General features: G+C 44.0%; 1 protein-coding gene across 12 annotated transcripts in view; it reads right to left on the reverse strand.

Annotated features, from left to right (window-relative positions):
- The window catches only part of KALRN (kalirin RhoGEF kinase), a 684,488-nt gene that overhangs the window by 429,342 nt on the left and 229,591 nt on the right, over window positions 1–25,555 (reverse strand). For all 12 annotated transcript variants that reach the window (XM_017855309.1, XM_017855307.1, XM_017855308.1 and 9 more), the window contains exons 4-5: window positions 23,604–23,796; window positions 19,043–19,555 (exon numbers count right to left, since the gene is read on the reverse strand). In XM_017855309.1, coding sequence (XP_017710798.1) covers window positions 19,043–19,555; window positions 23,604–23,796 — 706 coding nt within the window. The remainder of the gene's footprint in view (window positions 1–19,042; window positions 19,556–23,603; window positions 23,797–25,555) is intronic.

Consider the following 25,555-nt stretch of genomic DNA (forward strand, 5'->3'; position numbering starts at 1 on the left):
TGACCCCAGCAGGTTCACCGCACTAATACATTGCTTTCTCATGTCATTCTCTCAGTCAAAATAATAAAAAGAAAACAAAAAACAAACCATATTGTTGCTGATACCTACAATGAAAAATCCAATCTTCCTAACCGGTATTTAAGGCCTCTCCCAACCCCAGACTGGTCCAAATCTACGTTATTATTTCACATCACTGTCCTATGCCAAGTATCTTTTGCAGCCAAATTGTTTTATTCACTGCCATGCAAACACACCATATTATGCTCATTCCATCCCCATATTGGTGTCCACATTTCCCCCCACCATGAAATACCCACACTCAAATCTCCAGATTATTCCCATCCTTCAAAATTGAAGTCTCATCTCCTCCTGGTGCCTTTCTTGACCAAATAAGCCCATACTGACTTCTTTTTCTTGGAAACTCATTTCTCTAGTGTTTACCACAGTAGTTCACAAACACAGCTTTAATTTAGAACTGTCTGAAATGTTTTCTTTAAAAAATATAACTTCCTGGCTGGGCATGATGGCTCACACCTGTAATCCCAGCATTTTGGGGGCAGAGGCAGGTGGATTACCTGATGCCAGGAGCGAGAGACCAGCTTGGCCAACAAGGCGAAACCCTATCTCGAATAAAAATACAAAAAATTAGCCAGGCGTGGTGGCAGGCACCTGTAGTCACACCTACTAGGGAGGCTAAGGCAGGAGAATCACTTGAACCTGGGAGGTGGAGGTTGCAGTGTGCCAAGATTGCACCACTGCACTCCAGCCTGGGTGACAGAGTGAAACTCTGTCTCAAAAAACAAAAATTTAATAAATATATATAAAATATACACAAAAATTAAATATATATCCTCTCCTTCTAAAGCCACTAATTCCATCATGGGGCGTCCCACTTTGATGACCTCATCTAATCCTAATTACCTCCCAAAGCTCTCCCCTCCAAATGCCATCAACATATGAACTTGGAGATTAAGTTTCCAACATGTGAAATTTGGGGGCACATTCAAACCATAGCAGGCACCGTGTGACTATAGATAGTCCAGGATTTAAGTGTATATTTGGGAGACAATTTAATGGTTCAAAAGCATGGCTTTTGGAGTTATGCAGACCTAGATTTGAGTTTTTAATATGCCACCCAGAATGTGTGACCATGACCAAGTTACTTTTATATATATCTTCCTAGGTCCTACCATTGATTTTCTGATTCCATAGAAGCTCTCCAGGTAACCTCAATATACCTGCATTTTTATTTGAAATGTTCATGTGGAGACTTATGGTCTGTCCATGACTAGCTGGTATCAGATTTAACCCTACTATCTATTAGCTATTTGAAAGGCATTGGTCAATAACCAATATACACCAAAGATCCTTGAAAGAAGGAAAGCATACAATGTAAGTCCCATATTCACCTCAGCTTTCTCCCTGAGGATATCTTCCTAACTGTGGAGCAGAGAAATAGAAGCTGAGCAGAGGGCAGCAATAGTCTTGATGGATGTAAAAAATGGATATTAGCGTTCAGGGACTGGTAAGCAGGCTGAGATTTGGGTGACAAGATATTACAGTGGAAGGAGATGCAGAAGAGCTACTTAAAATCTTCACTAAAATTTCCCTCAGGTCCATAGCCAAATCCCAAGCTTTGTATATGCAGGACAAGACTCCAGAAAGTCTAGCAGAAAACAGCTATGAGAGATGGGGCATATTAAGAGCTAAACAGAAATTTTAGAGGTCACACAGTGCTGGGGAAATGCTGGGAGTTCTAATTCAAGCAGAGTAGAGAGGCTTTCATGAACTCTCTGGGCATTCATTTGGGACCCCAGAAACACCAAGCTATAGGAATAACAGCCTTATCTTTAGAATAAGGGCTATACCCTAGGATTAATAAAAATATAAAAATATACCTACTATACCGAAGTCTAAACCAAGGCTCAATGGGATCAAGATAATCTTTTGTAATTTAATTATATTCTAGAATAAGACTTCAAAATACTTAGGGAAAGATAAACTAACAAGAGCCTCTACAGTGTATCATCTACAATATCCACAATACAAGGTAAATTCTAAGATATATAAAGAGACAGGGAAAAGTTACTGATAATCAAAACAATAAAATTGTCTATAGAAGATGATCGAGATATGAATTAGCAGACAAGGAAATAACTATGATTGACATCTTAAAGAAAATGGGGGAAAGGGACAAAATGGATTAAAAACTGGAATGCTCCAGTGGAGAATCAGAATCTATAAAAAGAATTGCATAAACATTCTAGAATTGCAGAGTATGGTACTGAACTTAAGAATTCACTGGATGAGTGTAACAGCAGAATACATGCAGCAGCAAGCAGGATGAATGAACTTCAAAACAAATCAATAGAAAATAGCACACTGGGCAGGGTGCAGTGGTTCACGCCTGTAATCCCAGCACTTTGGGAGGCCAAGGCAGAAAGATCATGAGGTCAGGAGTTTGAGACCAGCCTGGCCAACAGGGTAAAAGCCAGTCTCTACTAAAAAGACAAAAATTAGCCAGGCGTGGTGGCAGGTGCCTGTAATCCCAGCTACTTGGGAGGCTGAGGCAGAAGAATCACTTGAAACCGGAAGGCAGAGGTTTCAGTGAGCTGAGATCATGCCACTGCACTCCAGCCTGGGCAACAAGAGTGAAACTCCGCAAAAAAAAAGACAGAAAGAAAGAAAGAGAGAGAGAGAAGAAAAGAGAGAGAGAGAGAGAGAAAGAAAGAAGAGAGAGAGACAAAGAAAGAAAGAAAAAGAAAGAAAGAAAGAAAGAAAGAAAGAAAGAAAGAAAGAAAGAAAGAAAGAAAGAGAAAGAAAGAAAGAAAGAAAGAAAGAAAGAAAGAAAGAAAGAAAGAAAGAAAGAAAGAAAGAAAGAAAAGAAAGAAAGAAAGAAAAAAGAGAAAGAAAACAGAAGAAAGAAAACAGCACACTGAAGCACAGAGAGAAAAGCAAATAGAAGCACAGAACACAGCAGAAGAGATGTGGGACATAACTAAAAGATCTAGTACAGTGCCATCCAGTACAACCTTTTGTGATGACAGACATGTTCTATATCTGTCCTGTCCAGTTGGTGTGCCACTAGGTGCCTTTTGAATATTCGAAATGTGGCAAGTGAAACTGAGAAACTGAGTTTTTAATTTTATTTTTAAGCAGGGTGCAGTGGCTCACACCTGTAATCCCAGCACTTTGGGAGGCCCAGGCAGGTGGATCACCTGAGGTCAGGAGTTCAAGACCAGCTTGGCCAACATGGCAAAACCCCGTCTCTACTAATAATACAAAAATTAGCCGGGCATGGTGGCGTGCGCCTGTAATCCCAGCTGCTTGGGAGGTTGAGGCAGGACAATCACTTGAACCCGGGAGGCGGACGTTGCAGTGAGCTGGGATCACGCCACTGCACTCCAGTCTCGACAACAAGAGCGTAACTCTGTCTCAAAAACAAACAAATGAACAAACAAAATTTATTTTTAATTAATTTTTATTTGTATAAATTTAAAGGATACAAATACAATTTTGCTACGTGGATAGATTGCATAGCAGTGAAGTCTGGGAGCTTGTAGTGTATCTATCACCACAGTAGTGTATACTGTACTCACTAAGTTTAATTTAGCCAGATGTGACTACTGACTGCCCTGTTGGGTAGTGTACTTTTAACACAGGCATACTTAGAGTTCCAGAGGAAAGGAAAGAGAAAATGGGACATGATAGACTCTAAGGATAAGAAGGATATAGTACTCCTTCTAGAGTAGTATATTGGACATTGATTCCTTAACATTCATTTCACCCCAGATCATTTGTTCAAACCAGTCATACTGATTTCACTCCCCTTTTTATTTACAGGTTCAGGACTGGGCTTGTCTTAGTGAGTATGAACCAACGAAATTGAGGAGAGATTTGCTTAGAGCTTCTGGGAAAGAAGTCAATGTCTGCCTGTGTTTCTCCCTCCTTCTCCTGCTACCCCTATCACTTGGGGAATAGTGAAGCATGTTGCTCTGTTACAACTGGCAGCTGTCTTAGAACCATGAAGGGAAACAGCCTTGCAATGAAGCTCTCGGCCAAACAGTGAGATCTCAGCAGATGAGTGAGACAGAAAGATCCCGAGCGCCTGAAGACAGGTTCGCACTGATTCATCAATCTTAAAGCTCACATCATTGTCTCTGAATGACTACTTAAAATGTGAATACATTTCCTTGATATTTAAGCAAATTTTACTTGTCTTCTGTTTCTTGCAGCCCAAAGCATCCTGACACCCAGAGTCACATGCTCATGATGTTTAGTGTGCTTGTTCATTCACGTGTGGAGTGCTCATTGTATTCCAGACACTGAACTAGACACTGGGGATAAAAGATCAAGGCCACCGTCTAGTGAGGGGGACAGACACATTCCACATTCTGTTCATGTTAATAAAATGTGAAAAGTACTATAAGAGACGTATATTGTGGGCAGACAGTAGAGGAGCACTTGGTCCAACTTGGCAGAGGTAGGGTTAGGGAAAAGCATGGATGGCTTCTGGGTGGCAACACCTGGACAGCACTTGAAAGACAACAGGATTTCATCATGCAAAGAAGGTGTAGTTTGAAAGGGCATTTTAATCAGAGGAAATAGCTTGAGCAAAGGCCTGGAGGTTTAAAGCAGCAGCATAAAATGAGGGATAGAAAGAAGGGATAGTAGGAGATAGGGAGATACCAGATCACAAAAGGCAAAAGATGCACTGGGGAACCACTGGAGGGGAGTGATAGCTCAGGTTTGCTTTTAACCCTGAAGCGAGTGTCTACACTGAGACCCTCCCAGATATACAGGCATTTATCTCATTGCAAAGGAGAGACCAAGCCAGCCTTGACCTCATAGAACAAAAATCAACTAGCACATTGCAGACTGCTCACCAACTGATGGTCTCTGCCTCCACTTTCTCCTCCATTTTGTTCCCTCTCCCATCTTTTTCACACAAACTCTTCAAAAGTCTGGGTCAAAGAAGATAAAGATCATAATATGATAATATATGAAAAGTACTGAGTATAGCATATGATACATAGCAGATCCAGAACGCATGCTAGTTTCTTTCCACTTCCCCTGGGTTCAGACAAGATAAACTGGCAGTCACAACAAATAGTTGCTGTCTGATTAGAGAAACTAAGACTGTGAAACTTCATGCTAAAATCACACACTGTTCTTGACAGATGAGCTGCAGTTCAGCTCTGTCTGGAGAAGTACACGCTCAATGCTAAGCCTTAGAAGGCCACTCTCCTTGCTCTTGCCCTCCTCAAGTTAAGTGATGTAATAAAAAATCTCACCAAGTCATTAATATAAATATTTTCAGACTTTAAATAAGGTGTTTTTGCATTTTATTTCCAGCCTGTGAACCTGGATGCACTTTATTCCCTGGAGCAGTGGCAACACACTCACTACTCTCCTGTGGTGAAGGAATGGTCATCCAGGAGCAAGCAAGTCAAGCAGATGAGAAACAGAACTAACCAAGCCAGGAGTCAGCCCAGACAGCCCCGGGATATTGACTCTGAGTGGCCAAATTCCTTCCATTTGAACCACAAATGCTGATAAAATATTTTCAGGAACAGAGTGAGGGAATGTACTTCACTCACTTCCCAAAATGTAGACTTGAAGAGGTCAAATCCTATTTAATCCAGGCTGAGAAAATAATGCCCAACTTTATCCCAGAGCTAAATTTAGGCACTGAGATCTGGCCCTTGGCAAGTTAATTTAGATGAGCTAATGGTTGTTCCTGGCATAAGGGATACACTCAATAAATGGTAACTATTATTGTTACTGCAAAAATGGAGTGTCTGTTGGATGTTCTCATCCAGTCCTACCACACAGCCTAAAATCAGCTGTGCCAATCACTTGCACATCTGGGAACAAAGCTCCACATGAGGCTTAGGAGGAGGCAGCTCTTCATTCAGGAGCCTCTCTCTGGGAGAAGGAGGCAGGCCTCCCTGTGGGAGTCCTTCTCTTGGGGAGAAGACCACCACCTAGCTATGTTGGTATGTGCTAGGTGGGCCTCACCTTGAGTTTAGGAGGAGGACTAGGCACCCCACTTTGCCCCTTCTCCCCTCTTCCAGCAGCAGCCTCTGCAATGGGGCTCAGGCAGGTAAGGGGCCATGCAGGGAGCCAGGCTGGGCACATCCACAAGGAGAAGCTTGGCAGTGTTTCCAGCTTCCAGACCCTGCAGGGTTTACTCTGCAGGGCTTAGGAAGAACTTACTGAACGAAGAGCCCCAGCACTCCTCAAGGCTGGCAGAGGACCAAGGTGAATGCCTGTGTTTAGACAGCACCCATTGTCTCTAAAAGTAGGGCAGAGGCCAGGTGCGGTGGCTCATGCCTGTAATCCCAGCACTTTGGGAAGCCAAGGTAGGTGGATTACCTGAGGTTGGGAGTTCAAGACTAGCCTGACCAACACGGAGAAACCCCATCTCTACTAAAAACACAAAATTAGCCAGGTGTGGTGGCAGATGCCTGTAATCCCAGCTACTCAGGAGGCTGAGGCAAGAGAATCGCTTGAACCCGGGAGGGGGAGGTTGCAGTGAGCCAAGGTCGCACGATTGCACTCCAGCCTGGGTGACAAGAGCGAAACTCCGTCTCCAAAAAAAAAAAGGTAGGCCAGAAATGCAATAACCAGCTAACACATGATAATGTTTTTAGTAACCTTCATAATCACTTCTTTCACTTTCACTTTTCTGTGCCTTAAAAGAAATTAAAATTAAAATTTCATTTAATTATCCATCCATCTTCCAAAATGTCTTTGGGATTTGTTCCCACTCATGTCCCATTGCCAGTTCTCCCAACATGAAGGCCTTGGTGCTGCTGCCTTTGCTCCCTGACATCCGGTCAGTCACTGGTCTCATTTTCTTTCCTTTAATAGTGTCTTGAGGGTTTGCCCCTTCCCTTTCTACTTTCACTACCACCTCATCTGTTCCCACTTGGATTAGTATAAAAGGACCAGAACCAGTTTCCTGCCTCCAAATCACTCCTCCATTGCAAGGTGAAACTTGCTAACACCCTGGTTTTCAACAGTGAGTGCATTAAGGTAGCGTTCCTAGAAACCATTCAGCAGTAGGTGGTGCTCTTGTGCCAGCTCAATGTTTACTGAAGTTCTATTCTCAAGCAGCCCAGAGAGTACAGACTGTGTCACGGTCAACTATTTATTTATTTGGCACTATGTGCCTCTGGTCAACACAGAGTAATTGAAGACACTGGTCCTGATCTCCAGAAATTTTCAATGTAATTGGGGGAATGAGGTCTTTGAGCACCTAGCTATAATGCTAGATGGGATGGAACAGGGATGATTTGAGGGGGATGGATAAGGGCTGCAGGAAATGCTCAGAGAGAGAAAGAGCACCTCCAACAGGGGAGAACAGAGAGAGTAGCATCTGAGCTGGACCTTCAGCTGAGGGAGGGCTTTAATAGGCACATACAGTGGAGCAGGCATTCCAAATGGGAGGAGTGTTGGCATGAACAAAGGCATGAAAAGGTGGGAATGTGCAAAGCGCAGAAGAGAGTACCCTGAGGGATGGGAGCTGAATGTCCAAGTCCAGTCTCACTCTCCATTCTAGGGCCCTTGTATTTGTACCCCCTCTTGCCACCTCATGACAAGGTCATCTCCCCAGGGAAATCTGGGACAAGCTGGTCAACCCAATCTCTAAAGAGGATGGAGGAAACCAAACCCTCTTTTATCTCTCCACCAGAAAGCATATGTTACAGAGTATATCTTCTCACCACAGCAGCAGTTGTTCCTATAGCAGGACATTCTTATGCTAGAGAAAGCTTACTAAGGAGAGGCTGGAGGTGAGCAAACCAAGACAGTGCGATTTCAAAGGGGCTGGGGGAAGAACCCTTCTGGGATTCCAGCTAGTGGTAGATTTCCTCCAAGAGATTAATACTCCTTTGTGTGTGTGGTTTTTTTTCTTTTTTTTACTATACTTTAAGTTCTAGGGTACATGTGCACAACGTGCAGGTTTGATACATGTGCCATGTTGGTTTTACCACAGGTTTCCGACTCTTTACAAGGTAAGACTATTAGGCTTTAGCTCTCCTTGGGAATGACCTCAGGAAGAGCCATGGGATACAGGAACGGGGTTAATAGTAGATACCCTTGAGTTGGGTTTTTCCCTGAGAAACAGTAACTACTACTGACCTTGGCACCAGAATCCTTTAACTCAACAGTTCCATACTAGAAAAATCTCTCTGTGCTCACATGTGAGAAGACATCCTCCTGTATTTACATATGAGATAGTGTCTCTCTCTATTCGAGTGACAGAACATCATTCTCTGGGGTGGGCAAACTCTTGGGGTTTCAGATCAACTAACTTGGGCTACAAAAACTAGTGCACCTATGCATACAAAATCTCATTCTCACCTGTGCAAGTGGGACCAAAAGCCTCAGACTCCTCCTGTGTCCCCTCACACATTTGAAAAACTGGTCCCAGGAAAGCTGCATTAAAGAGTTTAGAGCCCATGTCAAATGAAAATAGGCTGAAAGAACTCACAGAACTTTATCTGGTGAAGAAAAGATGAGGAAGGTCCCCAAGCACTGTCCCCAAGCTGTGGGAGAGCTGCCCTGTAGGGGAAGGAAGAGAGTAGTTCCCCAGTGACCCTGGGAGACAGAGCTGGGACTACAGGGTGGAACTACAGGAGGGTAGATTCTGGCCTGCTGGAAGGAGGACTTTCTAACAACTGGGGCTACAGAACAGTGGAACAGGCTGCCTCACAAAGCTGTGGCTTCCTCAGCCCTAGAAATGCTCAGAAGAATCTGGAAAAATGCACATCTGGAAGGGAGTTCTGCCCTGGGTAAAGGACTGGACCTGAATCAAAGACTCTAGGATTCTCAGATGCTCCTGGCAAGACCTGAACCATTTGCTAGAATCCAGTTTTCCTCGTGGTCCACTGGTTATTCCACGGACTTCTGACTCTCTGTTGTGCTTCTGAATCCTGGTAACCCACATGGCGTGAACACGGACCTCCTGCACTCCTCCCTGTAGAGCCTGTGCTCCAGCCACACCCGACTGCAGACATTCCCAGGATCCAGCCTGCCTTTTGAGGCTGCTGTGCCTTTGCTCACACTCTTCCATCTCCCTGCATCCCAAACCTGGCTGAACATTTCTCCCTCTATGCTCCCACAGCACTGATAGACACGGTTGTGAACTTACATGTGCAATGGCTATTTGTTTGCTGGTGTCCTCTGCTCCAACATGGCAAGCCCTGAATGCAGCTCATCTTCTAAATGCCCATCCCTGGCACAGTGCGCAGCATAGTGATTGGCTTATCTTCAGCAAGTGTTCTCTAAGATCCTGCCAGCCTGGTTACAGCTTCCATTTCCTTTTCTCCCTGCTAGCAGCTGACCTTGTGTCTAATACCCACTGATGAGTTCCTCCTCAAGATCCCTTCTTGGTTTGTCCAGCCACCAGGTTCTACCTCACCTCCATGCTCTGCTGCCACAGGCTGCTTACTGTCTACTCTGGCATCTTTGTTGTGGATAGGACTGTATTCCCCACACATGCCTCACAAGAGAGCCTCCCCAGGCAACTGTCTACTGCTGATTCCACTCATTTACGCAGGCCAGCACAAGTCTGTCTCCACAAATCTGCCATTTGTTCCATGTGCTGAGTGTCTTCAAGGCTCCAGCCACACTGGAAGATTTATGTATATTTTCTTTAACTCATACAATAATCCTAAGGCATATATTAAAATCTATATTTCAGAGATAAAGAAACCAGTGTTCAGAGGAGGTGAACTGAACACAGTCACTCAGCTACAAGTGGCCCAGCAGGGATTCAAACCCAGGTCTCTCCAGTTCCAAAGCCAGTGCTCTCTCCGTCCCCCACAGGAGGCCTGAACTCTGCATGGGACTCTTCCTTAACTCTGACCAAGGAAGGAAGCAGGAATGGAAAAGGAAGGCCATGCAACACGTTCAGAGAGAACAGGTGCACGAAAGGTAAGGACAAGCCGAAGGAGATGCCAGGGCAAGGACCAGGAAGGTCACAAGTGGGAAAGGGAGCAGAAGGGGAACAGGGGAGAAGGGTAGAAGGTAGAAAAAAGAAAGGAAAGCAGGTTCTTCAAAGTAAAATGCCTGGAAAGAAACCTTGGAAAAGCTTCCCACCCCAAACAGAGACTCAATTTGTTTAACTTTGTAAAGTACACCTGAAATGTCCTTAATTCTTCAAACAGGGTACCAAAACCTTTCCCGCTTCCCCTACTGCGGCAGAGCTGACATGTTTCCTTTTTGCTTGGACCACCTCCATGCTTTTTCTCCCATACATACTAAGACACCCACCCCACCTCCACCAGCCCTACCCTCACCCAGAAACCAATAGAGACCTTGATATCTTAACTCACCCAGGTTCTAGCCACTGGGGTGGTGACTCTCTAAACCATCTTTTCCTTACAATGTATCAAGAATTACATTAGTACTAATCCTGATTTTCTCTGCACTGCCTTAGACTATCCTCCATCTAAGCGCCAGGGTAAAAGTAGAGAGACATAGTCCCAGCAGAAGGCCTGGCACACAGTAGACACTAATATCTGTTGATGAATGAGTCAATGAACCTTTCTCAGTTACTGCCCTGCACCACACACACACACACATACACACACACACACACACACACACACTTCATCTCTGATCAGACCTTCTTTTCACAGCTCACCTCAATTGCTGCAGACAGAGTCAGTGTGACAACCCAGATTCTGGAAAGTACTGTTAACACAGTGTCTCAGTTCTCAGTTCCAAAGAGTCACTATGGGGTCCACAGTTCTATGGGGTCCATTCATAAGCAGGGGCTGCATAGGCAGACTCTACACACAGCAGTTCAGGTCTTGGCACCTTCCACCCTCTTGAGAGCACTGTGGAAGCAAGCCAAGCCTCATGCCTGAGCATTCTTCCCCATCCTTCCTCCATTCTGTTCTCCACACCCACACTCCTCCTGCAGGCCTGCTAATCTCAGGACACAAATGGGGCTGAAAATGCAGGAGAAGGAAGAGAGGAGAGAGAGAAAGAATTTAAGAGGGAGAAAAACAGCTTTGGGAGAAAACACACACATGCAGCCTGTAGAACACTATGACTTAGATTATTTTTGGAATCTAATGTTTCTAATGTTCAAGGGGAGGAAATGAGAAAAAGTAAGTCGGAATTCCCAGGACCAGCAGGCTGGAAATAATACAGGACACTGTGTTCTGTGTCAGGGGGCGGGACACAGACACACTTCCTTGCCCTGAGCCCAGTCAACAGGAGGTGGAGGGGTTTGGTGGTTAAGGTCTCAGTACGAAGGGGGAGAGCAGGAACAAGAGGGCACCGGAGCCTTTCTCCAAAAAAAGCAGGAAATTACAACCACCCAGTAAAGGCCTTGCCCTTCCGGCCACCCCGAAGGTCACAGCTCTTTGAAGCCTCCCTCCCAACATGAAGGGCTCAGGCAATTGAACAACACAGAGACATGACACGCCCCTCTGGAGGCCTGTCAAGTGCTTGTTCCTTCACCACAGCACTGGTGAGGACACATGTCAAGTGACCCTTATCCTCCTAGTCCCCAGTCCCTTTAGCCACCACCTAGGTTGCTGGCACATGCCACCACCTGTCCTGAACGGCAAGGAGCCTCCAAAGAGAGGGTGTAGAGAGTGTGTGTGTGTGTGTGCACGTGCACACATGTGTTTGCATGCACGCACGTGTGTGTGTGTGGGTGTGTGTGTGTGGGTGTGTGTGTTGGGAGAAGAGGGAGGAGCACCAGCTTCAAAGCAGAGGACTCTATCCCAAGCAAACCACTCAAGCACACCAAGTCTCAGCTTTTCCATCTGTGAAATGATGCCCCTTACGTGCACACCTGGCCTACCACATACAGTACATGGGAGGCTCAGATGACGAACCACAGACTGGATGATTTTGGGTGGGTCTCTGCTCTGGGTCAAAGATTATTATGTAAAAGGAAGGGCTGGGCCAGAAAATCTCTAAGGTCATGGGTGTGAGAATACTTTGAACATTCCCAAAAGAATTACATATTGTAATTACTGCAAAGGCACTTCACTTTGACAAATGACAGTGGAATCATTTTGCTGCTGCCTCATGGGGAATGGGGATATTGGAGGTGTGGGGAAGAGAAGACACTGTGGGCCAGGGCCCACCAGGGAAGTAGAAGCAGCAGGATTTCTCTACAACAGCCCCACTGGTTCTGGTCACCCCAGGCAGGATAAGACTTTGGGTCCTGTTTTGGGCTCTAGGGAGTGACCAGAACTGTTTATACCTTGGAGGAAGAGGACAGGAAATAGCAGGGGATACTTTGCCCAGTGACGGGGCATCCTGGGGATGTCCTGCAATGCTAATGTGGCCAACAGGACATACCAACCTCAAAACACAATAAGCACATCACCCTTAGCACAGTGGTCTGCTGCCTACCACGATGCCCAGTGGTGCCTAGTGTAGATTTTCTCACGGTGATTAACATAAAAGCAACATTATTTTGTTTGCACAGACTTCCAAGAATATTAAAATGCATAAACATTGCCATAGGAAGTATTTCTGGCCCCAAGTTTGCAAGAGAATAAGACAAATATGCTCTTAGCTATACTGCAAAGCAGAAGGTGACAAGTGTCTCAGATGTAGAGGGTGCATAGGGATGGGGGCTCACCTCTCATGGGACACCAGGAAGAACCACTTCCTCTGGGGCTGCTTCAAGGACAGACCTTGTTTTTCCAGAGGCCTTTCCCTGTGGAGGATCTCCCCGCCCTGACTCCTCAGATGTAACCCCAATCTGACCTATGTGCTCCTCTTTTGTGCCCTGCCCAGGGGCACTGCATAGCCTGGTGACCTGCAGGGCCCCCATGAATCTATACCATTTCCAACTTCTCTCAAAAATCAATTCTGAATTTTGTTCCATTAAGGATAACTGAAAATGATTTAGAGCAGGTTCATTTGGAAAAGAGCATCAGTGACACTCTTCATGGTCTCAGCAGGCACCCATGACTGAAGAGTAAATCATAACTGAAATAGGGCAGGGAGAAGGAAGGGAAGCCAATGTTCCTGGAATAGTTATGCTGGGCCAGGCACCATGCCAGGCACTGCTACATACAGCACCCCACTCAGTTCTCAAAACAACCCTGCGAAGAAGTTTGTCTTTTTTTTTTAAGCAAACAAATAAATAAACAAACAAACAAAACCTCAAGGGAGTAGGGTTTTATTTGCTGAGAGGTTTCTTATTTTTCATAATTACCCAAGGCAACAATCCTGAAAAGACAAGAACCCACTATAAATATGTAGGGAAGAACAAAAAAGCAAAACGTATTATACAATTGTTAAGTTGTAAAAGGGCTTAGATATTTATTTAGTGCAGCAAGTCTCAAAGAGGAAAGAAGAGGAATGGATTGGGGTGGGGTGGGGCTTTATCAAACCACTCTGCAGATTCTGGTACATCTCCTCAGAAGTTTATTCTCAAATGATCACCACCTCCAAAGCTACCACCACCATCACCGTGGCCACCCCACTTCTCCTGTTGAAAGATGTCTTCATGAAGAGAGAGTATTGTGCATGAGAACAGTGCAGTGTGGAAGTAGAAGAAAAGTCAAAAGATGCTGAAGTAGAAGTAGCACAAATTCTTTATCTTTGTTTTGTTGGTAACATAATTAGGGGTGAGAAGTTAAAGATGTGCCTAATGTCTCACAATTGGTAAGTGTCACCCCAGGACAATCCTAACCCCACCCACCACAGCTCCATTTCAGCATTGGCACCCATGGATGTGAATAGAATTTTGCCATACAAAAATGAATACTGCAGGACGGCATTTAAAAATTAGGTTTTCCAAGGTGAGCTTTCCCATAGTGGTAAAGGCAGGGCCAGACAGCCACAGAGGCCACAGTCTCCGCTGAACACCTAAAAAAAAATGAGAGATTCTCATTTGGGCTAGATGTCTTGGTCATGGGGGAGGTGGGCACCAAAATATCCTCTCAAGCAGGGTGATAAGGATCTTGTCTTGGGTGTTTCCCAACCATGCATTTACACATGAAATAAATACAATGTGCTGCATAAACCAATAATAGGCATGATTCCAATATGAGAAGCCCCATTAGCCAGCTTTGTTCACTCTTTTGGGGATTCTCCCAAAGTGCGAATATCTTCTCCTTTCCAGGATAGCTTTGGGCAAGACTAAAAAATGAGCCTCCTGGGTAGACATCAGTAGAGCTTCCTTTATTCAGAAATGAAGTAGATAAAGATTTCTCAATCCGTTAAGTCTAGTTATGCACCAGCGCTCTTCGAAGCACTGCTCCTTCTCTGAAAAGACTGGAAGACTGAGGGCCTTCCCTAGACCAGAAGGCAGATGGGAGTTTCAGTATTTTCTGATACTTATCATTGGCATCAGCACACTGACATCGCAAGGTCATAATGACTGTCATCAGATGGCAAGGCTGGGATTTCTACAGTGTGTAGGAGGTAGACATGTGGACTTCACGGTTGCTTCTAGTTTTACCATTATAAGATGTGTCCTAGGCACCCAGTAAGGGGTGTGTATGGGGAGGATTCTCCACTGAGTAGCACTCACCCTTCCATTTGCCAAAGGCACATCTACAATGAGTCTACTTAATGACCTTTAAGACCACATATGGCCCCCAGTGGGGAAGAGGCCCATTCCTTCTCTTCAGTAATAGGTTGTGTTTGCAGGGCAGACACCTTCATCACACAGGGTCTATTGCAACTGGAGGGGTGGCCGGATGTGAAACAGGGCTGCATAGAGAGCCTTAATCTGCACCAGGCCAATGAGGGGTGACCTGGCTTGTGTTCTGTGAATACAGTGGAGGACAGGCCCATTAGTTATAGACCAGAGGGCACCCGGCTGAGACTGCAGTGGTTCATCTAACATCATGCATTGTTTGAATCATCTCTGAATTACTCTGTGCTTCCACAGATTGCTCATTAAGACTTTCCTGTCATTCCTGAGCTGCAGTGTTCCCTCTCTGAAAATTCTCCAAGCACAGAGGCTGTGCTTAGGACAGTACAGGGTGCACAGAAAGCATTTAATAAGTAAGAGTTTATGCAAAGGGAAACAAAAAAACTTTTGGAGGCATGGCTATGTCTATTACCTTGATGGTTTTACAGGTGTATATGCATGTCCAAACTTAGCAGATCATATATGTTAAATATGTGCCACTTATTATTTATCAATTATACCTCAATAAACCTGCTTTTAAAAATAAAAAAAAAAGTGAATACACAGGAGCTTATGTGCTCACTTTCTTAATTAGATGGTGAACTGCTCCAGACAGAACTTCTGGCCACCCCCCCCTTTTGGGGGCTCATGACAGCTGTTCAACATTGATTATTAAATGAATGAGTGACTTGCTTTATGAATTATCTGTGGAACAGAGGCCCTACTCCCTAGAGGCTTAATTGGGAGAGAGCATGGTCTACTCCCCAGCACCTCCAAGATGGGGAATGTGGGGGGGTCACCACAGGTGTCAGGGGAAGAAGTGAGAGGCAGCTTCACTCCCCAAGGCCATCTGGTAAATGGGGAACACCAACCCATTTTCAAGCCCTTGGGAACAAGCTGTCACCCTGCAAGGCCAGGGGCGAGACTGCGCCCACCTCTTTTACAAAAATAGAGGCTGAGCTATCACCAGACTCCTCTGATTGCCAAGAGCTTCCCAGATCTGGAATTAGAGGCCTCCGCCAACCAGCCTCCCACCAGAAGGAAGACTAAGACTTGGCTCAGACGGTAACTATTTCCTCAAGCCCTTGTTTAGATGTGGATCCACACTCACAGCCCTTATTCCAAACCATTGCCCTCTTCACCCCCTTCCAAAGTCACCAAATAAGTCAAAGGCTGAGGCACTCAGCTCTGAGCAGATATTTTAAATTAATCTTAAAGCAACTTAAAAGGACTGTTTTTCTACCCTGTCCAGCACTCAGCACATTTTCAGTGGCAGCTGGGTCAAGCTTGAGTGGCATTTTCACCACTGACTCAACCTCAAAATATTCCTGGGCTGCCCTCGTCCCATCCTCCTTTTTGTTCCCTTGTTTTGAATATTCTCTGCCTTTCTCCTTACCCCTCTACTCACATGCACATGCATGAACATACACACGTGCACATTCGCACACTCCCCCACACTCCTTTTTAAGGTATGAGCACATCACACAACAGGCATTCTAAACCTTGGGTTCATGGATAGAATTCAGGGATCATATACTTGGATAGGAAAAAATTCATATCTTTATTTTCACTAACTTCTACTGAAATATAGCATTCTCTTCCATTATGAACATAGTCAACAAACTGCCTTAGTGTTAGCAATGCTGGGGTCTTTGACCATAATAGAAACACACACATTTTCATATCACATCAGGGTTGTTGTCCTGAAACATCATTTATTAATGTTCATCACTACTTCAGGATTATAATAGTTAAATTAGACTTCAAGTAGATCTTATTAGCATGTTAATTAAAAAGTACATATAATGCTGCTATTTTTAAAATGTAATAACTATTTCTTTATTTTATTTTTAACATGTAATTTAGATTCAGGGGATATTTTGTGCAGGTTTATTATCTGGGTATAATCCTATCACCCAGGTACGGGTATGGTACCCAATAGTTAGTTTTTCAACCCTTAGGCCCCTCTCTCCTTACCGCCTCTAGGAGTCCCCAGTTTCTATGTTGCCGTCTTTAAGTCCATGAGTATCCAATGATTACCTCCCACTTATAAGTGAGAACGTGTGGTATTTGGTTTTCTGTTCCTGCAAATAACCGTGTTTAAGTAATTGCTTTCCAAGCCTATGTATATTTTTTGTACATTTACAAATGTTATTCTGAGAAGGGGTCCATATGCTTCACCAGACCAAAAGAGTCCATGGCACAGAAAGAGCCCCTGCTATGGAATGAGCATTAAAAGGTAGGATTTGGGATTTTTCTCTAGGGCCATCAGGCATGCACCAGGAGACTTAGGGGCTAACAGGTGGTGTTCAGTGGTAGCAGGAAGTAGGTTCTGGGAGCAGAGGGACAACAGGGTTATTGGGTAAGAGCTTGGATGGGCTTTGGAGACAGACTCAGACAGTGGCCCTGGCTAACCAACAGTATGACCTCGGGCCAGCCACTTCACCTCTCCAAGTTTCCATTTCTTCAATTGTAAAATAGTAATTATCATATACTATACAATTCTTAGGAGCATGGATTGAGAGAATCTATATGTAACAGCAATTACTGCCCTGTTGAATGGAACGTGGCAGGCCCTAGAAGGGCAGCGTCCTTGACCTGGGAACTTCTGGAGCTATGGTATGCTATTTGCTTGGTTTTTCAGACAGGCACTAGCTGTGCCCTATGCAGGCTTCCCATGTCCTTGAGCCTCAGGGATACCATGAAGTGCCCCAAACTCTAAAACATGCCTAGGCAGACCTAAGTCCTCCACCTCCCTTTCTGTCCCTTGCTCACTGAAACAGGCACCCAGGCCAGGCTGCAAAGCAGATTCCCTGCCCCAGAGCAAAACAGGCCTCAAGAAAAAAGAGATGTTCCAGATCTTTCCAAAACTGGCAATAGAGCCAAAGTACCTGATTCTGGCTTCACAGAACAGCTGGCTCCTGCCCTGGCATCTCATCACTCGGTGAGCAATGCAGGAATTCTGAGATCTAAGCTGCCCTTCCCAGAGCAGCCCAGGCCAGGGTCAGACTCAGGCTGCCAGGCCACTGGGCAAAGAGCCCCAAGAAAGGTCAGAAGTTCCCAAAACTTGCTTAAATCATATTCAAAAGGTATATAAAAAGGGATATGCTATAAAAAGTGATACGCATTAAAAAAAAGGCATATACTATTTCTTTTTTTACTATATGTTATAAAAAATTAGAAAGCCTTATAAAATTATACAGAGAAATTAACCATAAGCCTGCCCCAAGGAAGCAAAACTATTAACATTCTGGTAAATTTTCTTGCAGTTATATTTAGTACATAAATTGGGATCACACTTATACAGAGACTTTAAGATCTCGATTTCATCATTTAAAAATACCTAGAGACATTTCTCAATATGAGCTCTTAAAAGACAGAAAACCATCACATCAGACATTGTAAAATTCACAGGTTACCGAGAGATGTCATGGCATCCCTAAGAACAGTACTGTCCATTTAAATATAAGTACATCCAGAAAACTGACAGGAGGAGAGCCTACTGTCTTCTTCTTAAAGCACATATAATAGTAAAGTCTTCTTTCTTCTCTTTAGCTTGAAGAGAATCTAGGGAAGATACCCTTGGATCCTCAGCAAAGAGGCACTATATGCAATTTTCCTTTTTTACATTCTCTTATCTTACTTTCCCCTGATAAGGGGAAAGCTTTGAAAATTCACTGCTGGAGAAAATGGTGTCTTACTCAAGAAAGTGCTTAGCAGCTAAAGAGAAACCTCTGGAAACAAGTGGGTATGGCAGGAAGAGCCCTGGACTTAGAAACAGAAAAATGCTAGATTCAGATGTCAGCTCTGTCACTGTAGACCCAAGATCAAAGAACATCCATTTCCCTGCATGTCAAGAGAGATGCCACCACTCAGTCCGTAAGGATCAAAGGATTAAGCAGATTAAATAAGACTGTGTGAAAAGTGGTTTGTCAATGGTAAAATACATTGCAGGGCCATAATCACTAGTTAATATTATAGAGGCTGTTAACAGTACTGTTTTTGTTCCTTAGCTGGCTTGAGCAACTCATTACAGGTACTCGGGGCAGCTTCTAACAGTAGGTAAAAGCATGGACCCTGGAGCCAGACTGCACTTCCCAGCTTGGTGAATTCTTTATCCTGTCAGTTTCTTCATCTATAAAATGTGATTATAATAGTATGCCTATCTCTTAGGACTCTTGAAAGGATTAAAATGAGTAAATTTACACACAGTGCTTAGAACAATACTGGGCACATAATAAATACTATATAAGGGTGAGCTTAAAAAAAAATTACACTAGCTAAAACTAGTAGGCACACTGTTTTAAAGCTTTCCAGAAAAGTACTATCATTAATCAGAAAGCTGGATGAGCAACCTCTGCTCCCTCACCCCCATCCCAGCTCAGGTTTGGCCTGTTCCCTTCCTACCTTCTCAGCATCCTGCTCAAAGAGCCGCAGTTGAAAGCACTGGTCCAGCTTGAGCTTGCGCACGTGCCACATCTGGTGCAGGTGCTGCCGGGTGGAGTGCAGTTTGTCCAGGAGGCTGGTGATCTTGGGCACCAGGCTCTGGAAGTCAGCACTGCCCGGGATGCAGTTGCGTCCTGAGAAGCCGTCGCTGCAGCGGATGCACTGCAGCAGCCGCTGCCCCTCTCGGTCCAGCTCCTCCACAGGGGCCTTCAGCACCTTTTTCTTGAGCTGTGTATGCTCATCAATAAGCCGCCGAGAGCCCTCCACATCCACGGGAAACTCCTTCCGGGCTAGCATCTCCTGGAGGTCCTCGAGGCGTGAGAGCAGGTGCACGGCGCTGTTGAAGAACTCCTCCAGGGAGAGCCGCAGTTCGATCCACTCCTCGTGGTTGTAGTCCAGGGAGCCGTCAAACTCCTCTGTCAGCTGGGAGGGGTCCACCAGTTTCGTGAGGCCCTCCACAGATACCATGCTCGTCTGGAAGGGGCAGACACAGACAAGGATACTCAGTAGTGATGCTGGGGGGAGAACAGGGCAGAAATAGGATGAGGGAAAAGGACAAGGTAACTCCACATAATAATGACCACAGCCTGCCTCAGAAAGGGTGATAGGGAGCCATGGGACTCACTGGTCAGGAGTCACAGATCAGCTGGGATCAGCAGTTTCTACAGACTGCTGACTGCTTTAGCAAGCCTCTCCAACTGCCCCCCATTTACCACCCCAGAAGAACTGCCTTTGTGTCCCTGCTCTCCTCATTTTCCCTCCTCCTGACCCCAAGTTCACTTCAATAGGGTTTCAGATGCTAGAAGCAGAAGCTGGAAGAAAAACTGACCTAAGTTTCTGGGGGACAGTTTTCTACAGCTTTAAAACCAAGGCCTGTGGACCCAGGGTATCATCATAGTTGGATTAAGCAACGTGGGCCAGTGCTTGGGCTGCAAAGATTTCATAGTCTTATCTTTTCCGAGGCTCTCCCTGTTAGCTCTTCTGTGGTATGGTGAACAGAACTAGGGATGGGCAACAGGGGAGTCTGGGCCCTTGGTTTTCTCTGTGAGGCCCCTACAAGCTCCTAGAGAGCAGAATGGAGAATGTTTGTCTCCAGGAAGCAAAGTGTCTCCAGCAAACGGTGATGCAGGCAACCACCCTAGTTTATTAGTAAACATCTTTTCCATCCGATAGGGCTTTAGGCTTCTCTTCTTTCTCATGAAGAATGAGAGGCGAGCAAATTAATATCTGGGTTTGGGTCCCAGCCCTACGTTTACTAACTGTGTGACCCAGGGCAAGCTATTAAGGTCTCAGAGCCTCAGTCTCCTCCTCTGAATAATGGAGATAATAATTCCTTTCTTAAGGGGCTTGCAGAGATTAAATGTATCAATGTGTGTAAAGCACATGGGGTGCATAGCATAGAGGACATGCTCAATCCCTGTTAGTGCTCACTCTGATGACCTGAAGGCTGCATCACTACTCAAAACCTGAAAAGCAATTGATCTCTGTGTCTTGCTACTCTCTGAGAATTCCCTCTTTGTTCCTTCTCTTTCCACCCCTCTCCTAAGAGGAAGGAAGGAGTTGCCACAGGCAGGAGGGCTGGTCTGGAACAATGGTTGTCAAACTTGACTGCTCATTAGAATCCTTTGGGGAGTGTGCAAGAACACCAATGCTCAAACTTCATCCCTAGAAATTCTGATTTAATTGGCTAAATGGGAGCTTGGACATGAGTAGGTTTAAGAGTCCCTCAGGTGATTCTAATGTGCAACTAGAGTTGCAAATTCCTGCTAATCTCCATCCTTGCTACTCAAAGCATAGCTCTCAGGCCAGCAGTATTGGCATCACATAGGAGCTTGTCACAAATGCAGAATCTTAGGCCTTACCCCAGACCTACTGAAGCAGAATCTGCACTTTCAAAATCCCCAGGAGATTTGTGTGCATTAAACTTGAAAAACCCTATTCCAAAGTACCTTCTCCTTCAAATTTGGCTCAAAGTTTACCACTTCCGGGAAGTCCTCCATAATTATACTTACCAATTAGGTATAAGTATCTGTTGTTGAACAAGCTTATACTCTCATCTCTGTATCACTTGTCACCCCACTCTGCACTAAGTATTAAATTCACTGTTTTTAAGATACTGCCTTATAAATATTCCTTTGATTGGGAGGCCCCCAGCTATCTCTCCTATACCTCTTATTTAGGAGACAGAGACAAGCCTCCTCAGCTTAGAGTGAAAGAGGTGCAGAGAGATGGGACATGCAGGCCAGCAATGCTGAAGCATAAGTATCAAGACTTACTGAAAAGATTCTTTTCAGTCTCTTCAGCTTATACATTTATAGGCTTGTTGTCACCACTTCTGTATAAACAAGCCAAAATATAAAAAGCATTTCCCTACAGGACTCCTACTGTTCCCGAGGGGTGCTGGGAGACTATAATAGGTCACTGTTTTTATACCAAGCCAAATTTCTTGTATTGTTTACACAGAGTGAGAATCGCCTGCATCAAGGGTCAGGTCATTGTGCTCAAATCACAGCCTATTTGACACCACACACAGGCGCTCCTGGCCCCCAGGGCACAAAAGTCTGGAATGGAAAGCTGCTGAAAGATTAAAAGCAGCTCTGCATTTTCAACACACACACATTTAAAAGCTCATCCCCTTGCAAATGAGGACTAGAATTCCGAGGAAGGGAACAGTTCAAATTTGGCTGGAACACAGACACTTAAATCATTGATTTAATCTGATGTATTGTCATTTAAAATTCTCAGGGGAAACATATACCCTCTAGAAAATTTAGTTTGAAAACATGTTTTCCTTGATTATGAAAGTAATACATCATCCTTGAAAAAATAAAAATATATGAAGTAAATAAAAACCACCCATTGTCCAGTCACCTAGAATAAACCATCACTAATATCTTCAATCTCAGTTTTCTTTTCCATACATACACTTTAAAAACAAATCTCAGATTGTACTATCCATATTGTTTTATCACCTGCATTTTACAAAACAATAAATATTTTAATACTACTTTTACTAAATATGGTTTTTCATGGCTTCACAGTATTTGGGTTTTTTGTTTGTTTTGTTTTGTTTCTTTGTTTTTGTTTTTGAGGAGTTTCGCTCTGTCACCCAGGCTGGAGTGCCATGGTGCAATCTCAGCTCACTGCAACCTCCGCCTCCCGGGTTCAAGCGATTCTCCTGCCTCAGCCTCTTTGAGTAGCTTGGATTACAGGTGCACGCCACCACGCCCGCCTAATTTTGTATTTTTAGTAGAGACGGGGTTTCGCCATGTTGGCCAGGCTGGTCTCGAACTCCTGACATCAAGTGATCCGCCCTCCTCAGCCTCCCAAAGTGCTGGGATTACAGTACAGGCATGAATCACCACACCTAGCCAGTATTTGTGTATTAATGTCACCAACATTAATGGCTAGCAAGGATACAACCTATATATGTGTATGTATATGTACTATATATGTATAAATATTTATGCACATCTGTACATATACTATTGTATAGGAACATATGAGCTGTGATGAACATTCTTGTAGACATTTCTTGTTTGCAATTTTACCTGGCTTTTTACCTTCTTGTTTGTTGAAATTTTGTATTAAGAATATTTTCTTAAATTAGGCTGGGCACAGTGGCTCATGCCTGTAATCCCAGCACTTTGGGAGGCTGAGGTGGGCAGATTACCTGAGGTAAGGAGTTCGAGACCAGCCAGGTCAACATAGTGAAACCCCGTCTCTACTAAAAATACAAAATTTAGCCAGGCATGGTGGCAGGTGCCTGTAATCTCAGCTACTCAGGAGGCTGAGGCAGGAGAATCACTTGAACCCAGGAGGCAGAGGCTGCAGTGAGCTGAGATCATGCCACTGCACTCTAGCCTGGATAACAGAGTGAGACTCTATCTCAAAAAAAATAAATAAATAAAAGAATATTTTCCTAAATTAGTTACTAGATACAGAAATACAGTTAAATAGAAGGAATAAGTTCTAGTATTCAATAGCACAGTAGAGGAATTGTAGTTAACAATCATTTATGATATATTTCAAAAGCTAGAAGAGAAGAATTGTAATGTTTCTAGCACAAAGAAATGATAAATGTTTGAGGTGATGGATATCCCATTTACTCTGATTTGAGCATTACACGTTGTATATAGGCATCAAAATGTCACATGTACCCAAAAATATGTACAACTATGATACAGCAATAAAAAAAGAATTGCTACATCAATAGACATAAACTCTTCCTAAGGTTTTTGATACAAATTGCAAAGTTGCCTCCAGAAATAGTTGTCCCAATTACACAACCAACAACAGTAAATAAGACTGTCTAATGAAGGTGTGCATTGGGGATGATCTTGTGAGCTTCTTGTTCCTCGCCATACTCTAACTGGTAAGGCCATGGTGGTCAAGGAATCCTGAAATCTCAGCCCTTGAGGTGTCACATACTGTATGGTAGATGGAGAAGAGGAAGTGAGGAATGTGTGGATGGCAGAAGGGGAAGAGAAAGAAGATGCTAAGAGAGAGAAATCTGGCTCACCTCAAAGATGAATTTAGAGCTGCCAAAGTTGGTCTTCTGTTTCTGCCAGAAGTTGTCGGGTTTAATGATGAGGGCCACATGGATCTCAGCTGGAAAGGCTTCCTGCAGCGTTTTGAGGAGGGGCTTGATGAGGTCCCACTTGGAGCCCCGCATGTCGATGATGACAGTGAAGCCACGTTTGCACACGTCCTCACTGTGGGGAGGTCAAAGGTCAGTATGGTCACTCTGGGTAGCTGAGACTTTGAAGTACACAGTCGAAAAGCACCCGGAAACCTGCACTCCCCTTGACCAGAATCACTCTTCCAACTTCATGTCAGGTCTCTTGGCCACCTTCAAACCCAACTCAAACTGTATGCCTCAGAAAAATCCTTTCTACATTTGACCAATGGTCCTGGCATTCTGCCTTCTCCCAGCATTTGGCAAATAACTAGGCCTTCCTTTTGCAAGCTGAGTATCCCTAATCTGAAAATCCAAAATCTGAAGTGCTCCAAAACTTGAAACTTTAAGAGGGTCAACATGATGCTCAAAGGAAATGATCACTGCAGCATTTCAGAGTTTGGATTTTCAGATTAGGGATACTCACCCGGCAAGCAGAATGCAAACATTCAAAAAAAAAAAAAAAAATCTGAGGTCCAAAACACTTCTGGTCCCAAGCATTTTGGATAGGAGCTACCCAACCTGTAGTCAACTGCACTTGTTGGGATGTTTACAATTTGGATATTCACAATTGTATTTTATTTTTATTTTTTGTCTCCCTTTCTTGTTTCTAAAATGAATCATGTTTTCCCCATTGATATTCCAGTTCTCTAAAGACAGAGACCCTGTCGCCTCTTAAATCTGAGATGGAAAGTCCTTGACAGGAGTGTTGTTCTGCCCTGTGCCTACATCAGTGACAGACACTAGTACATCTTACCACTGAGGCCAAACTGGGCCAAAGAATACTTTTTCAAAAAAGGGCTCTAGGTTGATTCTGCCAGTTGATGAGAGATGGTACACAAAGTATTAATAACATGTCTTTACCACCATTGTATTTAAGATGTACTACTTATAGTTTATTATTATTTTTCACTTTTTTTAAAAGAGTCAGGGTCTCGCTATGTGCACTGGCTGGAGTGCAGTGGCTATTCCCAGGCACAATCACAGTGCACTATAGTCTCAAAACTCCTGGCTTCAAATGATCCCTCTGCCTCAGTCTTCCAGGTAGCTGGGACTACAGCCTTGCGCCACCACGCCCAGCTTTGTGGTTTAAAATGTATGTCAACTTAAAAAATCAGGTCGCTGAGTCATGCTGATCACTCAGAAAGAGCCCAGAGTGGAACTGACTGCAACGGAAGATGCAGACCAGTTGTTTCATGTATTTCCATTGTAAGAGTCAGAGTATAAAATGCATGTATCAGGATGTTAAGGGAGGATGAGGGAGGAGTAACTCTTGAAATCAAGGCAAGATGAAGTGACAGTGACCATCTTGAAAACCAAGACATCAGCAGGCTAAATAAATCAAGATGTTGTTATATAAGTTAGTAGCAAAGTTTAAACACTTGAACTTTGACTATAACTCCTGAGAATAGGATGAAAAAAAATGAAGGTCAGAATAGTTATAACATCTCAGTTTGGAAGACAGTCTATGTTTGAGTAGTTAGGGGTCTTCTCTTATTTTTTTAAAGCCAATCCGTTTATTGTATAATTCAAAATAGACATTGATTACTTCATATTTTAAAATATAAATACCGGCATAGTATTTCCTTATGGTCTTTCACTTAATTTCCCATTTCCCAGACTGCAGTTGTTTAAACCACTATGTATGTTACATGACCCACATATGTGCCTACCACATATCAGTTGCTCACAGCTGCTGGCAGTAAGGTCACAGAAGGATTCAGGTCACAAAAAGAAATTAAAACCTTTTGGGGGGGCTTTATTCTCAAATTTCAACCAGTGATGAGATTGTTACA

The sequence above is a fragment of the Rhinopithecus bieti genome, unplaced genomic scaffold (assembly GCF_001698545.2).
Source record: "Rhinopithecus bieti isolate Rb0 unplaced genomic scaffold, ASM169854v2 scaffold_39586, whole genome shotgun sequence".
Classification (NCBI taxonomy): domain Eukaryota; kingdom Metazoa; phylum Chordata; class Mammalia; order Primates; family Cercopithecidae; genus Rhinopithecus; species Rhinopithecus bieti.